The 22,526-nt window shown below is 45.1% G+C and overlaps 1 protein-coding gene across 1 annotated transcript in view; it reads right to left on the reverse strand.

Moving 5' to 3' along the window:
* Window positions 1–22,526, reverse strand: part of NTN4 (netrin 4) — a 313,859-nt gene that overhangs the window by 51,717 nt on the left and 239,616 nt on the right. The window contains exon 6 of the mRNA XM_075344817.1: window positions 9,988–10,201. Coding sequence (XP_075200932.1) covers window positions 9,988–10,201 — 214 coding nt within the window. The remainder of the gene's footprint in view (window positions 1–9,987; window positions 10,202–22,526) is intronic.

The following is a 22,526-nucleotide window of genomic DNA, read 5'->3' on the forward strand; positions in this document are numbered from 1 at the left end:
CCAGCCAGTTCAATGACAATCCCAGGTCCTCTATGGATTGCCTCAGGCCGAACCACTCGGGGATCAGCCAGTGTGAGGAAAGCACCCGAGTCACAAAATCCAACAAGTCTCTGTCCATCCAGCACAACCTCCTGCAAGTGCTTACCTCGATGAGCAGAAGTCGTCATAACTGCGGGTCGCACCCCGTAAACTCCTGGTGGTGCAACATGGGGGGCTGAGTCACTAGGCCAGTCCTCACTTAGCGGTGCCACATCTTCCTCCATGGCACTGGGCTGTAAATAATTAACAATCCGATTGGGTGCAGGATCAGTCCTCATTTGAACAGCTGGGCAGGAGACTTGCCGATGCCCTGGCTGTCCACATTGATAGCATCTGAGCTGGGTCTCCCTCCATCCAAGGCGTCCTCTTGGGTAAGGGGTAGGGGAACTTGGAGGCCGGCTCCCACCTGAAGGTGCTGTAGGGGTTTGAGGATGATTCCTCCATGGGCTGACTGGGCATGAGGCCTGCAAATGCCCGGGATGCCTACAAACATAACACCTGCGCTCTGTTACTTCCTCTCCCCGGCGTATTCCAGAAAGTGCAGTAGAAGCAACTGGAGGCACATTCACACGGGTATCAACATGTGGTGGCTTAGAGGAACGGGGAACAATGGGGACAGAATAACTGGGGGCATCTGGTGTTGTGGAGCTGTTAGGCGTCTCTCCATCCTCCAACAGAACCCTCCACTGAGGCTTGATAGTGAGCACCTCATCAGCTAGAGCAGCAGCTTGTTCCACAGTTGACGGCTTTCTCTCACGCACCCATTCTCTGATTTCCGCAGGGCACCTGGCATAGAACTGCTCTTTCAGGATGACCTGGAGGAAGGTCTCCCAAGTTAAGGCTCCCTCTCCCTCCAGCCAGCGATGGCATACTTGTTTCAGTCTGTGGGCAAACATCTTGAAAGACACTTCTCCATCACAGGCTAATGTACGGAACTTAGTCCTATAAGTATCTGGGGTCACGGCATAATGTTCCAGAATGGTCTGTTTTATCTCCCCATACTCACAATTCCACTCAGGGTCCATAGCTCTATAGGCGTCGGCAGCTCCACCCTCCAAGAGGCCCACCAGGTGTCTGACTCGCTCTCTTTCTGGGACTTCCATTAATCGGCACTGATGCTCAAAGTCCTGAAAGAAGCCCTCAATGTCACCTGCAGCTTCATTAAATGGCTTAAAGTCCTTGCGGGACACTCTGGAGAATTCCCTCATAGTGGGTGCTGTGGTTACAGTTTGTCTGGAGCCTCTAGCTGCTTCCACAGCAAATCTCCTCTCCAGAAATGCCCTCTCTTGAGCTCTGCGAATAGCCTCCCTCTTATCTTCTATGGTGGCCTCATCTCCAAGCAATGCCATCTCCTCCTCATACCACACAATCCATTGACTTTTTTGGGTATTTACCTCCAGCTCCCGTCTTTCTTCCGTTTGCTGTGAGGATCCTTCCTCCACGTCATTTTGCGAGCAGACTCCTTCTAGCGCGTCAATCAGCTGCTCCTTGGAGAGTCCTTTGAAATGAACTCCTACTTCACGGGCCTTTGATTGCAGGCTCCCCAAAGTCCAGGTCTTGTACTCTGCAGTGCTGGTTCCTGATGTTGAGCCATTGTCCTCCATTCCTTCTGCTCTGATCCCAGCGCTGCCAACCAGTTTGTGACGGGGTGTACAACAGAGCAAAGGATGGACGAGGCCGAGGGACGATCCAACAGGTTTATTCACAAGAACACTGAAACAGCACACGATAAGTCCACGTAAAACAGATTCGGGGGCCCTTCCCAACAATCCTCGGACCGGATAACAAAGCAATCGTCTTTACAGTAGTCCAAAGAGTTCGACACAATCCCACGTGGCCGCGGATCTCCAGTCTGTAACAGTCCACACACACAGACCCCAGGATCCAGCCTCAACTATGGATCCTAGTCCTTCTCCAGCCGAGCTCCAACTAACTGAACTAACATGTTCTTCTCTCCTGGGATCAGCCCCTTAGTTGGGCACACCTCCCCCTGGCCATTTGATGCATGAATGGACTTTAGACTGCTGGCTCTGTTCTGTTTACCAAGTTGTGGTTGGAGAAGTCCCATGCTGAGAAGAACAATATATATGCAACCCCCACCAAATCAATGACAATAGCTACTGCTGAAGCCTGAGTGCAAGATGATACAGGCTGGGAAAAGGTATAGTCACTTACATCCCAAGACATAGTATTACAGCAAATACAGTGAGAAGGTAAAATACATCACATGGCATCTTATACAAAAATATGGGATGGAGAAAACTACATACATCATGACAAACGTACTAAAGGAAAAGAAGTTCTGACTGAGGTAGCAGTTAGGATGAGCGGCCTACAGGACTGCCAGGCGCAAGAGGACTTGGGTCCTGACAGTGCTACTGCTGCCATATCTTCATCCTCATCAGATGAGGAGTTTAACTTTGACAAGTAGCTGGATGACATGGAGCAGACAAAGCGTTGCCGTAAGGAAAAAGATTTCACTCTGTCTACTATAACAAGCAGATTGAACATATTTCAGCAACATTTTTCACTTGCTCTCAAAGAAATAGAAAAATTCAACCGTTCATCAAAACTGACTGTGCATGAGGCAATTCCTTTATACCCAGGAATTGTTAGAGATGTTGCCTATGTAGTTATGGCTTTTCCTCCAACCCAAGTTAGTGTAGAGAGGTTGTTCTCTAGCCTTAAAATTATTAGGTCAGATTTGAGGTCATGTATGAAGGAGGATCTGATGGAGGCAATTCTATTTCTTAGAATGAATTCATAGACTGCACAAATGTTATTTGGTATATATATATATATATAATATATATATATTGTGAGGTAGCGCGGTCGGCTGCGCAGCAGAAGACACGGGATCCAGGCATATAGGTTCACAGCACACGGTGTTTAATGTCCAAACAAAAAAATCCACAGCAATATACATGTCTCTCCAGCAGAGACTCAGGGAGTTGTGATCACTCCCTCACACCCGGCACACCTGCCCCTCGTTCCTGTTTCCATTTAACCCTTCCTTCAGCCTGTAGGGAAACAGCATTAACCCTAGAGTGGATCCACTTTCTATCATGGAGTGAGCACAACCGGGGCGAGACATACCGGCCGTCATAGATAACCCCGGTCACAGTCTCACATACCCCCCCCCTCAGTTCAAGCGTGCGGGGTTGAACTCCCGCCATCAAACACGGGCCGCGGGACAAGGCATCGGCGTTGACCTGCAACCTACCGGCCCGGTGTTCAACCGTAAACCGGAAGTTCTGCAGAGAAAGGAACCACCGGGTAACCCGGGCATTCCGTTCCTTGGCGGACCTCATCCAGACCAGCGGAGAGTGATCAGTCACCAAGCGAAACTGCCATCCCAGCAGGTAATAGCGTAGGGACTCCAAGGCCCATTTAATCGCCAGGCACTCCTTCTCCACTACGCTATAATTCCGCTCGGGAGGGGTGAGCTTCCTACTCAAGAAGGTGACGGGGTGTTCCTCCCCCTGAACCACCTGAGACAGCACTGCCCCCAGGCCGACCTCAGAGGCGTCAGTCTGTACTATGAACTCCTTCCGGAAATCAGGGTTGACCAGAACGGGTTGTCCGCACAGGACCCCCTTCAGGGCCCGGAAGGAGTCCTCGGCCTGCGGAGTCCAGCGCACCATGACGGACTTCTTGCCTTTGAGAAGGTCCGTCAAGGGGGCTGATAGTCCCGCAAAATCTCTTACAAACCTCCTGTAGTACCCCACGATACCCAGGAAGGCCCTAACCTGCTTTGTGGTCAGGGGTCTAGGCCACTTCTGGATCGCCTCAACCTTGTTAATTTGGGGCTTTATCACTCCTTGGCCTATCACGTAGCCCAAGTAGCGGGCTTCCGTGAGTCCCAACGCACATTTCTTGGGATTGGCTGTCAATCCGGCTGTTCGGAGCGCGTCCACCACCGCTTGTACCTGTTCCAAGTGGGCCTGCCAATCGGGGCTGTAAATAATGATGTCATCAAGGTACGCTGATGCATACGCCTGGTGGGGTTCCAGCACTAAGTCCATCAACCTCTGGAACGTGGCCGGAGCGCCATGTAACCCAAAAGGCAAGACAACATAGTGGAAGAGACCCTCCGGCGTAACAAAAGCGGTTTTCTCCTTGGTGGACTCCGTCAGTGGCACCTGCCAGTACCCCTTGGTCAGGTCGAGCGTGGTAAAATATCGCGCCTGTCCCAGCCTATCAATCAGCTCATCCACCCGGGGCATGGGGTAGAGATCGAACTTGGATATTTCGTTCAATCTCCGGAAGTCATTGCAGAACCTTAAGGAGCCATCGGGTTTTGGTATTAGGACAATGGGACTAGCCCATTCACTCCGGGATTTTTCGATGACCCCCAGGCGTAGCATTGTCTTCACTTCTTCTGATATGGCTTGTCTTCGAGCCTCCGGCACGCGGTATGACTTCAGGCGTACCTTCAGGTGGGGCTCGGTGACAATGTCATGTCGTATCAGACTGGTCCTACCCGGCAACTCGGAGAAGACATCGGGGTTCTGCTGAACCAGCCGTCTGGCCTCTCGCCTCTGTTGCTTGGTGAGGGCTTCTCCGATCCTTACTTCCGGTTCGTCCTCTCCGGAGGTCGCTGAAGCCGGGAGTGAACGACCCGAAGAGGAGGGAGATGGGGGAAACTCAACCATCAGGCTTTCCCGTTCCTGCCACGGTTTTAATAGGTTGACATGGTATATTTGTTCAGGTTTCCGCCTACCGGGCTGCAATACTTTATAGTTGACCACCCCGACTTTTTCCTTTATCTCGTAGGGGCCTTGCCACTGAGCCAGGAATTTACTCTCCGCCGTGGGGATTAATACCAACACCCGATCCCCGGGTTTAAAGGTCCGCACGGTGGCTTGTCTATTATAGCGGCCGCTTTGCGCGGCCTGAGCCTCCTGTAAATGCTCCTTCACAATTGGCATGACCGCGCTTATGCGGTTCTGCATTCCTAAAATGTGTTCAATCACACTTTTATGGGGGGTGGGCTCTTGCTCCCATGTTTCCTTTGCCAGGTCCAACAATCCCCGGGGATGTCTCCCGTATAACAATTCAAAAGGCGAAAACCCCGTGGATGCCTGTGGCACCTCTCGGATGGCAAACATCAAATAGGGAAGCATCATATCCCAGTCCTTCCCGTCTTTGGAGATCACCCTTTTTAGCATGGTTTTCAGGGTTTTATTGAATCGTTCTACTAACCCATCCGTCTGAGGATGATACACAGACGTACGCAACTGCTTGATCTGGAGTAGCCGGCATAGTTCTTTGGTCACTTTAGACATGAATGGGGTCCCCTGATCCGTAAGGATCTCCTTGGGCAACCCCACCCGGCAGAACACAGAAAACAACTCCCGAGCTATAAGCTTCGCCGCAGTATGTCTGAGAGGTATCGCCTCTGGATACCGGGTGGCATAGTCAACGATCACTAGGATGTGTTGGTGCCCTCGAGCAGACTTTACGAGGGGCCCCACCAGATCCATCCCTATCCGTTCAAAAGGGACTTCTATAATGGGTAACGGCACCAACGGACTGCGAAAGTGGACCAGTGGTGCGGTAAGCTGACACTCCGGGCAGGTTTCGCAGAACCGTTTTACCTCCCCAAAGACCCCGGGCCAATAGAACCTTTGCAATATTCGCTCCTGCGTTTTCTTGACCCCTAGGTGGCCACTCATCAGATGTTTATGAGCCAAGTCGAGGACCCGCCGGCGATACGGCTGGGGCACCACCAACTGCTCCACCCCCACGCCCCGTATTTCATCTACCCGGTAGAGTAAATCCTGTTTAAGAGCGAAATGGGGGTACCTTACCTGGGCACCGGGCAGCTGGGCCACCCCGTCAATTACTAACACCCTATTCCGGGCATGTATTAACGTAGGGTCCTGGAGTTGGGCTGTCCCAAACGCATCCGGGGATGCCTCCAAGTCCGGGATGGGCTCGACCGTCTCAGCCTCTCCTGCCAATACCTCTAGGGGCGACCTATCGGGTTCACATTCTGTCCCTATCATGGGGACCCCTACGGCAGGTGTCCCGGATTCAGGATTGTAGGGCTCAGGCCCCGGACTGACCAATATCGGAGGGGACCTAGGGGTTCCCTTCCATAAAGTCCAAAAATAGGGCAGATCCCGTCCTAGGATCACGTCATAAGGAAGAGTGTTAAGCAGTCCCACCTCATGTTGCACCTGACCGCAAGGTGCTGTGATGGTGACAATCCCCGTGGGATAGTCTCGGCGGTCCCCATGTATGCAAACCACCCCCACGGTACGTCCTGTGGCCTTTACTTTAGCCCTCAAGGTGGATCGCACAAGGGTCACTAAGCTTCCGGAATCCAACAATCCTGTAACCGGACATCCATTCACCTGTATTTGGCACAAGTGGGGCTCAGTCTCTGGGGGAACCAGGTCAGCGGTACACACCACCTGAGCATACATTGAACCCCGCCGGGTAACCCCACAATCCATGGGCTCCGTGGTCAGGGGACACTGGGCTTCCATATGTCCCACCCGCTGGCACCGCCAACATCTAATAGGGAAGGAAACCCCCTTGACAAGTTGTCGTTTAGGGTACATGGCCTTCCGGACCTCAGGAACGGCGGGCGCGGCCTCAGCCAGGATGGTAGCGGACTCCTGTACCGGTGTCGGCGGTGGGTCCTTGGCCCTAGGCTTGGAGGGGCCGGACCGACGGGCGGTACGCAAAGTCTCAGTGTCCCGTATCAAGTCCTGCGTAGCCACATGCCGCTCTACCAGGGACACTAATTGGTCCAGGGTACTCGGGTCACCCAGTCCTACCCACCGTTGAACGGTGACGGGTAAAGTGCGCACAAAACGATCCACTACTACCCTTTCCACCATTTGCGCCGGGCTCAGAGTGTCAGGCTGCAACCACTTTTTTACAAGATGTAATAAGTCATAGGCCTGGGAGCGTACGGGTTTGGCTTCCTCATAGAACCACTGATTTACCCGCTGAGCCCGTACATAGGTATTCACCCCCAACCGAGCCAGTATTTCGGCTTTCAGGGTCACATAGTCAATGGCGTCCTCGGTACCGAGGTCCAGGTACGCTTTTTGGGGTTCCCCCGTCAGATAGGGCGACAATACCTCAGCCCACTGGGGGGTCGGCAGCTTTTCCCGCTCGGCCACCCGCTCAAACACTGCCAGGAACGCTTCCACATCATCCCCCGGGGTCATCTTTTGCAACGCTTGTCTCACCGCTTTCCGGACGCTGCCGTCGTCACCCGGTCCCGGGGTTGTTGCTGCCGGTCCGGCACGGATTGACTTGGCCAGGAGAACCATCTGTTCTTGGTGCCTTTTTTCCTGCAATTTCAAGGATTGCTGGTGCTGTTGCTGCTGTTGCTCCAACGTCCGGAGCAGGTGGGTATTCACCTGTTGTTGCTGTGCATTAGCCTCTTGTTGTTGTGCATTAGCCTGCTGCTGCTGTGCATTAGCCTGAGCCAAATGCCTTAGTATGTCCTCCATGGCGTCGCTGGGTTTGGGCCGTAGTATAGCTGCTTGAATCCAGGACATGTGCTACCGGATCACCAGAAAAGGAAGTACACCTCACCGGGCTGGCATGCCCGCCGATTCTCCACCATATGTGAGGTAGCGCGGTCGGCTGCGCAGCAGAAGACACGGGATCCAGGCATATAGGTTCACAGCACACGGTGTTTAATGTCCAAACAAAAAAATCCACAGCAATATACATGTCTCTCCAGCAGAGACTCAGGGAGTTGTGATCACTCCCTCACACCCGGCACACCTGCCCCTCGTTCCTGTTTCCATTTAACCCTTCCTTCAGCCTGTAGGGAAACAGCATTAACCCTAGAGTGGATCCACTTTCTATCATGGAGTGAGCACAACCGGGGCGAGACATACCGGCCGTCATAGATAACCCCGGTCACAGTCTCACAATATATATATATATATATATATATATATATATATATATATATATATATATATATATATATATATAATCAATTACATAGTGTATTACATATTTACAATTTAGGAGATTTATTACAGTTTTTTGTGTTCTACAGTTGTATTCCAATAAATATATTTTATGTTCTAAATATGTTGATTATTGTATCATAAAAATGATTAAATGTTTGGTGTTCACATTGTACTACAATTCATTTTTCACTTAAATATCCCACCATCTCTCTGTTGGCGTCCCTCAAGGCTCTGTCCTAGGACCCCTACTTTTCTCTATCTACACATTTGGCCTAGGACAACTCATAAAGTCCCATGGCTTCCAATACCACCTATATGCCGACGACACCCAGATCTACCTCTCTGGCCCAGATGCCACATCTCTGCTGTCCAAAATCCCGAAATGTCTATCTGCTATATCCTCCTTCTTCTCCTCTCGCTTCCTAAAGCTCAATGTGGCCAAAACTGAACTAATCATCTTTCCTCCGTCTCACCTACACTCTCCACCTGATCTATCTATTACAATAAATAACACCACGCTCTCGCCAGTACCCAAAGTTCGCTGCCTCGGAGTGACCTTTGACTCTGCCTTATCCTTCATACCACACATCCAGTCCCTCACCACCTCCTGCCGTCTTCAACTCAAAAATATTTCCAGAATCCGCCCTTTCCTCAATTTGCAATCTACTAAAATGCTAGTGCATGCCCTCATAATCTCCCGCCTCGACTACTGTAACATCCTCCTCTGTGGCCTCCCTGCCAACACGCTCGCCCCTCTCCAGTCCATCCTTAACTCTGCTGCCCGACTTATCCACCTCTCTCCTCAATACCACCCCGCTTCTCCCCTCTGCATGTCCCTCCACTGGCTTCCAATCTTCCACCGTATCCAATTCAAACTTCTAACACTGACCTACAAAGCTGTGCATAATCTTTCCCCTCCGTACATCTCCGAACTACTCTCCCACTACACTCCAACACGTCACCTCCGGTCCTCCCAAGATCTCCTCCTCTCCTCCTCTCTCATTCGCTCCTCACGCAACCGACTCCAAGACTTCTCCCGAGCATCCCCAGTCTCCTGGAACTCGCTGCCTCAACACGTCAGACTATCCCCTACCCTTGCAAACTTCAAACGGAACCTGAAAACTCATCTGTTCAGAAATGCCTACAATCTACAATGAACTCGCTGCCGCCCGACCACCGTGCGGAGCTGCCGCCCGACCACCGTGCGGAGCTGCCGCCCGACCACCGTGCGGAGCTGCCGCCCGACCACCGTGCGGAGCTGCCGCCCGACCACCGTGCGGAGCCGCCGCCTGACCTACACCCCACCTATTGTCTCCTCCCCATAATCCTATAGAATGTAAGCCCGCAAGGGTAGGGCCCTCTTCCCTCTGTACTAGTCTGTCTACTGTAACTTGTATACGTATTTTGTATGTAACCCCCTTCTCATGTACAGCACCATGGAATTAATGGTGCTCTATAAATAAATAATAATAATAATAATAATAATAATAAATATAACCAATATATGTTGAAGTCGGAGTCGTGGAGTCGGTGCAAGGGAAATTGAGATGTCGGAGTCGCAGGTTTGGCTTACCGACTTCACAGCCCTAGTGAAAACAGACCTCACACATACCGGACACACGGACGTGTGAAGGCGGCATAAGGGCCATCTATATTTCTTCTGACTCTCCCATCATGTGCCCTGCTTGAATCTCCCAAAAAATGGGATTCAAAAGGAAGCTCCAACAAAGCTATTGAATTTGTGATAATCGCCGATATCCAAGTGAGGACCCATTTCTGAATTTCTTCTAACCATGGTTAGTATAATAAATGCAAGATTGATCTTCAATTTTGCATGAGATCACAGAGCTACACAGTGTGTTTGATATGTTACCATTGAGCCCTGGCCTATTGGGTAAAGGAAAAAAAACAAGTAGTCAATTAGCTGGCATACTTTACCACTCTACCAAAAAGTAATAATATTTTTTTTAAAACTAATAAGGTAGAAACTTACTTGGTAATACAGTCTCCAGTAAAAGAATCACAATTTCCTGGGCAAGCACATGGTCTACAACCATATTCACCAAAACCCCAATATCCAACCATACATCGGTCACAAGTAGGGCCAGCTACACCGGGTTTACAAGGGCAGTTGCCATTCTGTGGGTCGCATAATGTGTAGTTGCTAAAGGAAAGTTTTGCTGATCCAACTGGGTGACAAGAACATGCTAAAAACAGAAAAAAAAAAAAGAAAAACAGTGATTGGTTACAATACGTAATATATCCTACGGTAGATGCAAACACAAAACGTATGAATGGCTGTTAAAAACAAAAATAAAAATTCTTTCTGTTTTCTAATGCAGCTTTTCTGTAAAAAAAATGGAAGGGATTGAAGCAAATGGTAAAGAGCAGTTTAGAATTTATTCTTCTCTACTAAATATAGTTATGTACAAAAATAAACTTAAGCCAGGGTCAACCGAGTGTACGAAAAATCATTGAGTTTTCGCCAGAAAACTGATGATTTTTATCAATATTGTCATCTGAATTCCCCCATGTGTCCGTTTATGTCCATGTGAAGTCGGTGCACAAATCCATTGTCATATATCTATATTCAAGACTGTACAGGAGGAAATACAGTTTCCTAGATTAATAATGGAAATATATTCATAACAATCGAATAGCACACAGATGTTCTTTGGGGAATGTTTTTAGATACCTATATAGTTGAATAGGCTTGTTTCATGTGACACTTGGAAGGGAATAGTACATGCTGTGAATATTTTTTCCACACAAACACTTGGTCCGTCTGAAAAAACTGTCATCTAAATAGCCCTACTGCGTTACATTGGTCAGTATGCTGTGTGATTCTATTATTCCACTGTTTGATACCCATAGTTGCTCTACATGTCTACCAAAGCAGACCTATATACTAGAAGAACTTTATTTCTCTGAAAAGCAGGCATCATATGCTGTACTATCGACAACTTCCCCCAATGCAGTGCACAGTTTCAAGATATATTAATATATATTTAAATGTATGTATACATATATACACAAGATAATTAAAACACAAGGAAGTGTAAAAAATGTAACCCAGCTTGCTTATTTACACTTAATACATTTAAACATAGACATTTAAAAAAAAAAAAAAAAAATGTCTATGGGAGGAGGGAAAGTCATAACTGCATAGTTGTGCTATAAAAAAAGAAAAAAAGAGCAGGCAATTGTGCTTGACCAGTGAATGACAGATAAAAATGGTCATATGCACAATAAAATTCCATCAATCAGCTTTAGGAAAACGCGGGCAGTGTTTTTTTTCCTGAAGCATCTTCTTGTTGGCGCTTTTTTGTTTGCATTTTTTCATAATATATAAACACATATATACACACACACACTAAAATTATATATATATATATATATATATATATATATATATATATATATATATATATATATATATATATATATACATATACATACATATACATATACAGTACAGACCAAAAGTTTGGACACACCTCATCTCTAGAACAACTGTTAAAGAGGAGACTTTGTGCAGCAGGCCTTCATGGTAAAATAGCTGCTAGGAAACCACTGCTAAGGACAGGCAACAAGCAAAAGACACTTGTTTGGGCTAAAGAACACAAGGAATGGACATTAGACCAGTGGAAATCTGTGCTTTGGTCTGATGAGTCCAGATTTGAGATCTTTGGATCCAACGACTGTCTTTGTGCGACGCAGAAAAGGTGAACGGATGGACTCTACATGGCTGGTTCCCACCGTGAAGCATGGAGGAGGAGGTGTGATGGTGTGGGGGTACTTTGCTGCAGACACTGTTGGGGATTTATTCAAAATTGAAGGCATACTGAAACAGCATGGCTACCACAGCATCTTGCAGCGGCATGCTATTCCATCCGGTTTGTGTTTAGTTGGACCATCATTTATTTTTCAACAGGACAATGACGCCAAACACACCTCCAGGCTGTGTAAGAGCTATTTGACTAAGAAGGAGAGTGATGGAGTGCTACGCCAGATGACCTGGTCTCACAGTCACCAGAGCTGAACCCAATTGAGATGGTTTGGGGTGAGCTGGATCGCAGAGTGAAGGCAAAAGGGCCAACAAGTGCTAAGCATCTCTGGGAACTCCTTCAAGACTGTTGGAAAACCATTTCCGGTGACTACCTCTTGAAGCTGATCAAGAGAATGCCAAGAGTGTGCAAAGCAGTAATCAATGCAAAAGGTGGCTACTTTGAAGAACCTAGAATATAAGACATATTTTCAGTTGTTTCACAATTTTTTAAGTATTTGATTCCACATGTGTTAATTCATAGTTTTGATGCCTTCAGTGTGAATCTACAATTTCCAGAGTCCTGAAAATAAAGAAAACGCTTTGAATGAGGTGTGTCCAAACGTTTGGTCTGTACTGTATACACGTTGCCCGGGATAGTAACTGTCTCTTGGTCTTTCTCCCAGTCTGTCTGTCTATCTCTTTCTGTCTGTGTGTCTGTCTCTGTGTGGTTCTTTCCCTGTCTTTTGTGTCAGTCTCTATCCATGTCTGTCTCTCTGTCTGTCTGAGTATCTCTCTGTCTGTCTCGCTCGTTCCAGGTCTGTCTCCTTTCCCCCGTCTGTCTCTTTTCCCCCCTCTGTCTCTTCACCCCCCCATTGTCTCTTTCCCCCCCCCTCTGTCTCTCCCCCCCCCCCCCTCTGTCTCTGTCTTTTTGACGGTCTCTGTCTCTTTCTTTGTCTGTCAGTCTCTGACTGTGCCTATGTCTGTCTGTGTCTTTGTCTCTCTCTATCTGTCTCACCGACATATTACCTCACACATAAGCTTCTTATACTAACAATTTATTTTGTTCCTATAGCAACCAGTCACAGCTGCTATTAATAAGCTGTAGCTCCCATCTCCACTGAGTTTAATGGAGACAGGATTTTTGGAGTGTAACTGTAAAGCGCGGGGTTAAATTTTCCTGTCAAAACATAGTCTATGAGGTTCCCTGAGTCACATGAGGCGTCTGTGCAAAATTTCGTGATTGTAAATGCGACGGTGCGGATTCCTTTAGCGGACATACACACATACATACATACAGTACATACACACATACATACATACATACACTCACCTTTATAGATTAGATATACAAGAATGCCTCAGAAGGCATAAAGCAATACAGTCTTGTACACACCCATGTGCTCAGTTAATGATCTATACACAGCATAAAAGTAATACTGCAAAGAACTTATGAGGTTTTATAAGTATGACCAAGCTTGATTGATAAAGTGATTGAACTATGTTTATCTGGTGCCTTTCTACAGGCCTTTAATGCTAAAAATTCTGACAAAAGCATAAATCACGTAACAGCACACACTCAACAGCTAATAAAGTGTTTGATTGCCAGATAAAATCACTACCCCACTAACTAAGCTTTTGGCCAGAGGCCCCTGTCTGGACTGGGTATTAAAGCCTCCTAGTTCTGCAAAATTCATTTTGGCAGTCTTTTTCCTGTCTCTGGAGACCTGAGTCCTACAATCCTATCTGCAGTTTGTTTTATGTAAAAAGTTATAAACCATTGTAATATAATGTTATCATCCATTTTGCACAGTTCTAATAAAAAAAATAACTCAGTCCTTTCTATTGTTATTTTTTTTGTTTTTTTGTTTTTTTCATAGTCGTCGGTATTGGTTTTGACCAGTAGGCTAAACTGTGTTACGGGTTGATCAAATGCTGTCAGTCTCACACAGACTCATTACTCTGAGAAGCAGGAGGTGCAGAGGTGATGCATGTAATTCTAGATACACCACAAGATCAATCAGGAAGCAGAGCATCACATGTAGGCTCAAACATTACAGGTGAATGGGGACTTGTGGGAAGTGTAGTTTACAAAGGTGTGTTCAGCTCTCGGATGTCATGATGAAACACCGCAACGCAGAACATGCTCACTAGACTGTGTGATGGGTGCATATGTAGAGTGGTGGCTAAGGCCGCAGGCGGGACTGGGCCCTGCTGAGTGATGTAGACTCTCACTTTGACCCGCGTCCTGGTCCTCTCCACAGAGCAAGGGGATAGGGAGGGTTGGCAGGGGTCCTGGTTGGGTAGGTGGACTTTGTGTGTGCAATCTATACCTTCATGCAGGCCTCAAACAATCCAGGAGACTCCTGCCAGGGATTTATTGAAACAGATTCAGTTGTCTTATTCAACAGTCTTTTACTAACAGTTACGTACAGTACTTCAGACAGATCATTACTATGGGCACAACACTTGAACACGGAAGGCATAGAACACTTTACTTCAACAGACACTTCTACCACAGACTGCTCCTTGGCTTTTGGTACTACTGCTGCTCTTACACGGTCCTTTCCTTCACTTGGTGACACCACGGTTCCACCCAGTAAAGTCATAAATTCATGCTCGGCCATGGTTGAGCCCAGCCCTGAAGGCCCCGTTCCTGCTAACGGTTCTTGTCGGCCTGCACTGCTGATTTTACATCATATCTTACAGTTTTTATTTTCTGATTTTGGGCCTTGCCATGTGCACCCGTTCTCCAACCTAGGTATTTGCTGGCTTGCACACTACCAAGTCTCTCTGAAATTATCTTTACACTATTCTCTACCCTAACTAAGGCCTTGTTTTAACCTCTATTTATATTCTCCCTAACTCCTTTCAGCGTTCTTAACTATTCTCGGTCAAGCTACTCCTATCGCTAGTCAACCTTTAAAGGGAATCTGTAACCAGGTTTTTGCTACTTCATCTGATAGCAGCATGTTGTAGGCAGAGATTCTAAAAGTAACCACCTTTATCTTTGATCACTGTGTGCAGCTATTCTGACTTTATCTCATAATTGAATGTAGCAGAGCTGGGAGATGTCTCCACCCACTCCAGGCTCTCACTAGAGATTGTGAATTGATTGAAAGAAGGCATTCCCAGCAGTGGGCATGGCAGTCTACTCTGCACATGCAATGGAGTCACACCAATGTTAATCACAGAACAATAAATCCTTTAGTATGAGTAAACAATAGCTGCACACAGATAAGAGACACAGATTTTTTTTCTTTTTTTAACTCTTGCAGCATACTGTTCTCAGCTTACATTGAAATATTCTGGTGACAGATTCCCTTTAACATCTTGCCAAGGATAAGTACCTGAAACCGGCCACTGATTGGCCACATGAGCAACATTAGCATTCTCTACATCGACTGAGGTCTTCAGGGGCGGTGTGCAGGAGTCCAACACCCCCTTACACTTAAACGGGTAAATGCATAGTTTTTTGAGGCTTCAACACAGTGTGTTAGCATACAAACTACAATCTGATACTATGTGGGGAGAATTGAAAAATGTTAGGTTACTGAAAACTGTCCAACAAAAAAAAACCAACGGCAAACGTGCCTCCTTAACTGGGGCAATTCCTCCAATCCAAGCACATAACACTGTTATGTCACATTATTGCTGCAGGTGATCAGCGGCTGCAGTCACAAGATAACTGCTGGGGGACAACAATGCAAATTGCGTCAGTTAACTGGGTAAGTGTGCAGGTTTTTTTTTAGATGGCTAGTGGGGCTGCTTAAAAATGGTTGTCCTGTAGTGAACGACTCTTTTAAATTCATGCAAGCATATTCTTTAGTCCCTGGGCAAGAAATCCTAAGTGGTGAATTATGTATCACTACAAATAGTCAAAACTATTGATAAGATAAATATAAGCGGTTTCGTTATAATACCCACCCAGGAATAAGGAGAGTAAAAACAGTGTACTAGAGGTGCAGGTTTCACACATTTCTCTCATATAAATAGTGGATTGATTTTTAGTGCTCGTGAGTAGTGTTGAGCGAGTAGTTAATTATTCGTATTCACTATGCTGTTAGGAAGTACTGTCCGCTACTTGAATATTCTTTACAAGTAGTGGGCGCAATGTAGGTCAAAGCTATTTGCTACTCGCACGAAAAGTACAGTTTTCGGGTTACTCGTTACTAAGCGAGAATTTCCCATTGACAGTACTCGCTAACAGCATAGCGAGTATCAATAGTTAACTACTCATTCAACACTACTCATAAGTAAAAGAGGAAATGTAACTTTTTAGGCAAACAAGAAGATGTAAGTACAATGAATGAATGGCGTGCACATTGGTTATTTTATGGAAATTCCCTGTGTTTTTTAAATCTCTGATTGTCATTACTGATCTACAGGCTCACCTCCCAACTTTGAAAGATGATAATTAAAAAGGGACAAAAAGCAGCAATGTATTTTTTGCTAGGCCACTTTCCAAACCTTGTGCATTCCTCTTACACACAGAGTATGCTGCCCTCCTCAAAGGCAGATTCTCACACAGCCACCTATATATATATAATTTGAATTAGCAGAACAGTAGGATGCCTCCCACCGTATAATAATAATAATAATAATAAAACATTTATTTATATAGTGGCAACATATTCCGCAGTGCTTTACAATTCAGAGGGAACATTTACAGACAATATGAGACAATACAAAATAACAAAATTCAGATACCAAGAGAAGTGAGGGCTCTGTATTTCCCTTCACACAGTAGGTGTCCCCAACACAAAGTATTATTCACCCCACAGCTCCCTATGCACAGTATTATGCAGCACACACACGGTATGATGCCCCAGCACTCCCCCTACAATATGATGCACCCACAGTTCCTAAGAGTATGAAGCCCTCATTGCCACCCCCACACCGCATGTTGACCCAAGTGCCCTCCCACTTACAGTATGATGCTACTGCACAGTATGATTAACAGTGCCACACGTTATGATGCTACACAGTATGATCCCTCCCATAGTACTGTCCCCTCGCACAGCATGATGCCTCTAGTGCCCTCCACACAAACTATGATCACACAGTATGATGCATTCACACAAAAAATTAAGCCACCTCAACACCCAAACTTAGTATAATTCCCACACCGTCACCCACACAGCATGTTGCTCCTTGTGCCACCCACTTAAGAGTATGATACCTCCACACAGTGTTATTCCCATGGTCACTCACACACAGTATGATGATCCACAGCCCCACCATCTCTCCCCCAGTATAATGCCCCTAGAGTCCTAAACACATAGTATGGCTATTTAACAAAAACAAAAAAACAAAAAAACTCACCTCAAATCTTACTACAGAACACAGCTCATGGCGAATTTGACAAACCATACCGCCATCCCACCTACTTTGTCAAAGTTGGGAGCAAATTATGAAAGAACACCAAAACTTGCAATATTGTAGTGCAGCTTTGAGTTATGCCAAAACTTTGCAACTATTAGAAGCTTTTTATGCCAGAATTCTGAGGTAAAAGCTTTAATAGAGCCAAAAGAGTACATAGTTTGTGTTATCCGTCAAGTACACATATGACAGCTTATGCTTAAAAGTTAGGCTACTTTCACACTTGCGTTCGTCGCAATCCGCCGCTATGGAAAATAGCGCAAGCCGTTAACGGCTTGTGCTGTTTCCCATAGACTTGTATTGACGACGCACTGCAATGCAAGGGTCTGCGTTGCATCCGCCGGCCGACGCTGAGTCATTTTTTTTGACTGAGCAGCGGGCGGATGGAACGCAGCATGTAGCGTTTTTTGTTGATGTAAAAAAACGCACTCCGCAGGATTCCGTTGGGATCCGTTAAGAGGCATAATGAATGTCTATGGTGCTGGATTCCGTCGCCATGCGTTTAGCAACAGATTCCAGTGCAGGATTCTGTCACGTTTTACTGAGCATGCGCAGCATATCCAGCAGAACGTTCAAAATCATTTAAAAGCACTCCTGGTCTCTCTCTCTCTCTGTCGGTTGGTCTATTTCTCGATCTCTGTTAATGTCGGTTTCTCTCTCTCTGTCGGTCTGTCTCTCCCTCTCTCATACTCACCGAACACCGGCGCGGCGCTGTCCAGCGGCTTCTCTTGGTTTTGAAAATGCCGGCCGCTCATTATTCAATCTCGTATTCCCTGCTTCCCCCGCCCACCGGCTCCTATGATTGTTGCAGTCAGGCCCGCCGCCATGCTGAGTGACAGCTGTCTCACTGCAACCAATCACTGCCACCGGTGTGCGGGGTCTATATCGTGCAGTACAATAAATAAATTTAAAACACCGGCGTGTGGTCCCCCCCCAATTTTGATACCAGCCAAGATAAAGCCACACGGCTGAAGGCTGGTATTCTCAGGATGGGGAGCCCCAGGTTATGGGGAGCCCCCAGCCTAAAAATATCAGCCAGCAGCCGCCCGGAATTGCCACATCCATTAGATGCGACAGTCCCGGGACTTTATCCAGCTCATCGCGAATTGCCCTGGTGCGGTGGCAATCGGGGTAATAAGGAGCTAATGGCAGCCCATAGCTGCCTCTAAGTCCTAGGTTAATCACGGCAGGCGTCTATGAGACACCCATAATGATTAACCTGTAAGTGAAAGTAAATAAACACATACACCCGAAAAAAAATCCTATATTTGGAATAAAAGACAAAAAAACACCCTCTTTCACCCCTTTATTAAAATCCCCAATTATCCCTCCAGGTCCGACGTAATCCACAGAGGTCCCACGATGCTTTCAGCTCTGCTACATGAAGCTGACAGGAGCGGCCGTAGAACAACGCGCTCCTGTGAGCTCCATGCAGCAACTGAAGTGAATCACGCTGTTGGCGGTGACATCACTGAGGTAGTGCCAGTGTGTGTGCGGTGATGATGGGTGAGGTAGTGCCTGCATGTATGCGGTGATGATGGGGGCTGTAGTGCCTGCGTGTATGCAGTGATAGGGGCTGTAGTGCCTGCGTGTATGCAGTGAGGATGGGGGCTGTAGTGCTTGCGTGTGTGTGGTGATGATGGGGGCGGTAGTGCCTGCGTTTATGCGGTGATGATGGGGGCTCTGTCTCTCTCTCTTGGCTAAAGAAAACTAAAATAACGCAACACGATATTTCACAGGAATCCGTGGCCTTTATTATCCCACTATTTACAACGCATCCGTCATATGCGTCACACAACGCATTGTGACGGATGCCGCACAACGCAAGTGTGAAAGTGGCCTTACTTGAAACACCAAGTACGATTTAACTTAAAATACTCTTGCTGATACATTGCAGAGGCATTAAAGGGCTTGTCTGGTCTTCTGCTAAATCTGCAGTAACACTATGTAACTGTAGACTTCTCAATCCTTTCAGCCCGCGAACCACACTCTGTCAGGATTATCCCACATTGGTGCCAAAAGAAGGCGGACTGCAAGAAAGTGACATGTATGCTTCGAGCATTCCGACTAGACACATTCAGCATTGTTCAATTTACTCTTAAGGCCACTTTACACACAGATAAATCTTTGGCAGATCTCTGGTTGCAGTGAAATTGTGGACAATCAGTGCCAGGTTTGTGGCTGTGTACAAATGAAACAATATGTCCATGATTTCACTGCAACCACAGATCTGCCAAAGATTTATCTCTGTGTGTAAAGTGGCCTTTAGGCTATGTGCACACTTTGCTTTTTTTCATGCGTTTCCGCAGCATTTTGAACTGCAGCGTTTTAATGCCAAAAGGCTTGCGATTTTCAAGCAAAGTCTATGGGAAATAGGGCTTTCTTGTGTGCACAATGCTGTTAAAAACGCAGCGTTTTAGATGCAGAAAATTTGTCAAAATCTCTGCATTTAAAGAAGCAACATGTCAATTGTTTTTGCCATTTTGGCAGCGTTTTGTTAACATTAGAGACAATGTGAAGTTTCAAAACGCATCCTAAATCAAAATCTTAGCGTTTAGCATGCGTTTTTGACATTATATTAAGGGCATGATATGTCCCTTTACACACACACATCGTCCGACAATTAAATTTATGAAAATCAATAATTTAACGTTATTTTATAAATAAATATTAGCACACAGTTATCATGTTAATAAAATTAGCTATTTTGTGTATGATTTTAATCATGATATTTGTTATCATTTTTTTCCCTTTTTTCATAGTGTATTTGTCTTCAAAACGCATCTGACTTAAAGCAATGAAAAAGCATGTAAATTGCGGTAAAAACACAGCCAAAACGCGGTAAAAACGCAAGCGTATTTATAGCGTTTTTGTGGTCAACACCAAATTTGTCAAAGACAATTTCTGCCAGAGGATGCATTTAGAACTGCAACTACCTCAACGCAAAGTGTGCACACAGCATAATTGTGCGATTCTAAGCACGTTCAGTCAGAATTTCGCCTGAAGAATACAAATTACACATTTGCGATCACATGACTACCCAATCATACTGCTATTTTTTTTAGTGAAGCATCTAATGAGAATCTGCAAAAGTAAATTTAAAAAGAAGCTATAATCACCTATTGTAATTGATGGACAATGTGTAATCAGCTACGCATACGTGTTTCCTGCTATATGAATGGTAATAGCTATTTTCAGAAAATTATCAATTGTATAAATGAGTTTTGTGTTCTATGTATTTTTTTTATAATTTGTTAATGCTATGTTTCATATCAATCTTTAAGATATCTTGCCAAGAAGTGTTACAATGAGTATAAGGGGGCTTCTTAAGATAACAAGGAAAAAAAAAAAATAATAATTAACGCCCACCTCCGAAAATAGAGAAAAAAAAATATATACAAAAAAACAGGCAGTTGATAATTGAAAATCCCTTTTTAACTACTATTTTGTGATCTATTTGTATTAATATTTTGAGTGGTTGATTACCATTATTTGATGGCATTCTCTAGATGCATGGCAAAAATTAAAACGGTCTATAGTAAAAATATATCACTGTGTATGCTCTCTTTTGTATCCTAAGCGAATTAGGAATCCACTTAACATGGAACACATACTATGCATTTTATTGGCGTCTCAAATAGTAAATTATCAATTAAAATCAATGAAGACTGTCACTTCTAGACGGTGTTTATCAGTGTCTTAAAAGCAAGAATATCTGTGCCAAATTGGAAAAAGAAAAAAGAAAACAGATCAAAGCGCCAGTAATTTATTACTGAAAGACATACAGTGTTAGCTCTGCCAAATACTCCTGTTACACACAATAAAGGCGAGGGCCTCTGTGACTGAGCAGGAAAGGGTGCCTCAATACGTAGCGATTTGAAGCATTTTTGACAATATTTCTTCTTTTGCACCCAGATGTTACCCTAATGTCTATAGTGTATTAATAAACTCAATAGATATAATGTTAAAATTTTTATTTAGAATTTTTGGCTTATTTTTCCCCCATATAATATAAACAATGGTTAATTGGTATTTTTCACATAAGCTTCTCTATGGGATTTGAGAAATGTCTTAAGTATTAAAAAATAAAAAAAAATGGTAAAACAAAAGTATTTAAACATAAAAACAAAAGTGTGAAGGAAACCTTAAAGGGATTATTCGGCCTTAATCTACAAGTCTAAACTTCGAGCTATGAAAATTTTCCGATGTCGGGAGGTCACTTGACTGCGAGTATATGATTTGCATACTTCCAACTACATTCTGACTAAACTGTATTCGGTCTCACTCAATACACTTGCATAGAGCGAGGCAGCACCCATCTAGTCTAGACCGCATGTATGCAAATTGTATACTTAAGATCATGTGTCTAACGCTCCCAGGGCCGGCACCGGAGAATCCTTGCATCAATAAGCGTGAGCGTTCTGAAAATTCACAGGTCTGCAGCCACAAAGAATAACTGCAGACTTTTAGCCTAAGGTAGGAAAAACATCTTTAAGGTCCAATTAAGACCTTTTTTCTCATACATGAAAGTCTCCCATTCCAGTCAGTCGGTTGGATCAGATTTTCATTAGCATCAGTTTTCCCTATCAGTTTTTCTCGTAGGAAAAAAAAAAACATACAAGATTCTTGTGTCTCCTGGTAAACAGTCAGTGAGAAAAAGATTATGCTAGGATACGACTAGAATGGCATTAGTGTTTTGTCTGAGTTCTTCATGGACCCACAGATAACCCGGAAATGTGAAAAGCCTAATTGAACACATGTCCATTGGAGTCTACCTGTGAAAAAGACAGACAGAACACACACCTAAAACACAAACTCTGAATGAGGCCTAAAGTATATAAAACATGTAGCTTACTACTTTTTACTGTTGTAAAACATTAGCTTACTGACAATTACATTTTTATTTCAAATCTGTTTTATTAATGAAACTGTTGTCAACATACAAACATATCATTTGTGCTATTAAAATACATAAACATCGTTTTCTCAATGACGGGATAACATCCAGAAATTATTACATTACTAAATTTCTTGGAATTCTTCAAATTATCTTTGTGCTATTACTTTATAACCATCGATAAATTATAAGTCAGAATTCCCACTTCTTTTGACTTCCCGTATCCTGATATACTCGTTATCAGTGTATGTATTGTCTTATGAATTGTTGAAAAATCTTTTCATATAAAAGATAAAACTACAAAAATACAGATTAATGTTTAGAAAAGAAAGAAAGAAGAGGAAAGATACAAGCATAAAGAAGAGGAAATTTGAGAGAAGTGGGGAGAGGGGGAAAGCAAGAAAAGGAAAAGGGGGGGGGGAGAATGAGACTCCCCACCGTTTCTCAGTTCAAAAAACTCACCAAACTCTCCACAAACTCTGGGGAC

The sequence above is a fragment of the Anomaloglossus baeobatrachus genome, chromosome 4 (assembly GCF_048569485.1).
Source record: "Anomaloglossus baeobatrachus isolate aAnoBae1 chromosome 4, aAnoBae1.hap1, whole genome shotgun sequence".
Lineage (NCBI taxonomy): Eukaryota > Metazoa > Chordata > Amphibia > Anura > Aromobatidae > Anomaloglossus > Anomaloglossus baeobatrachus.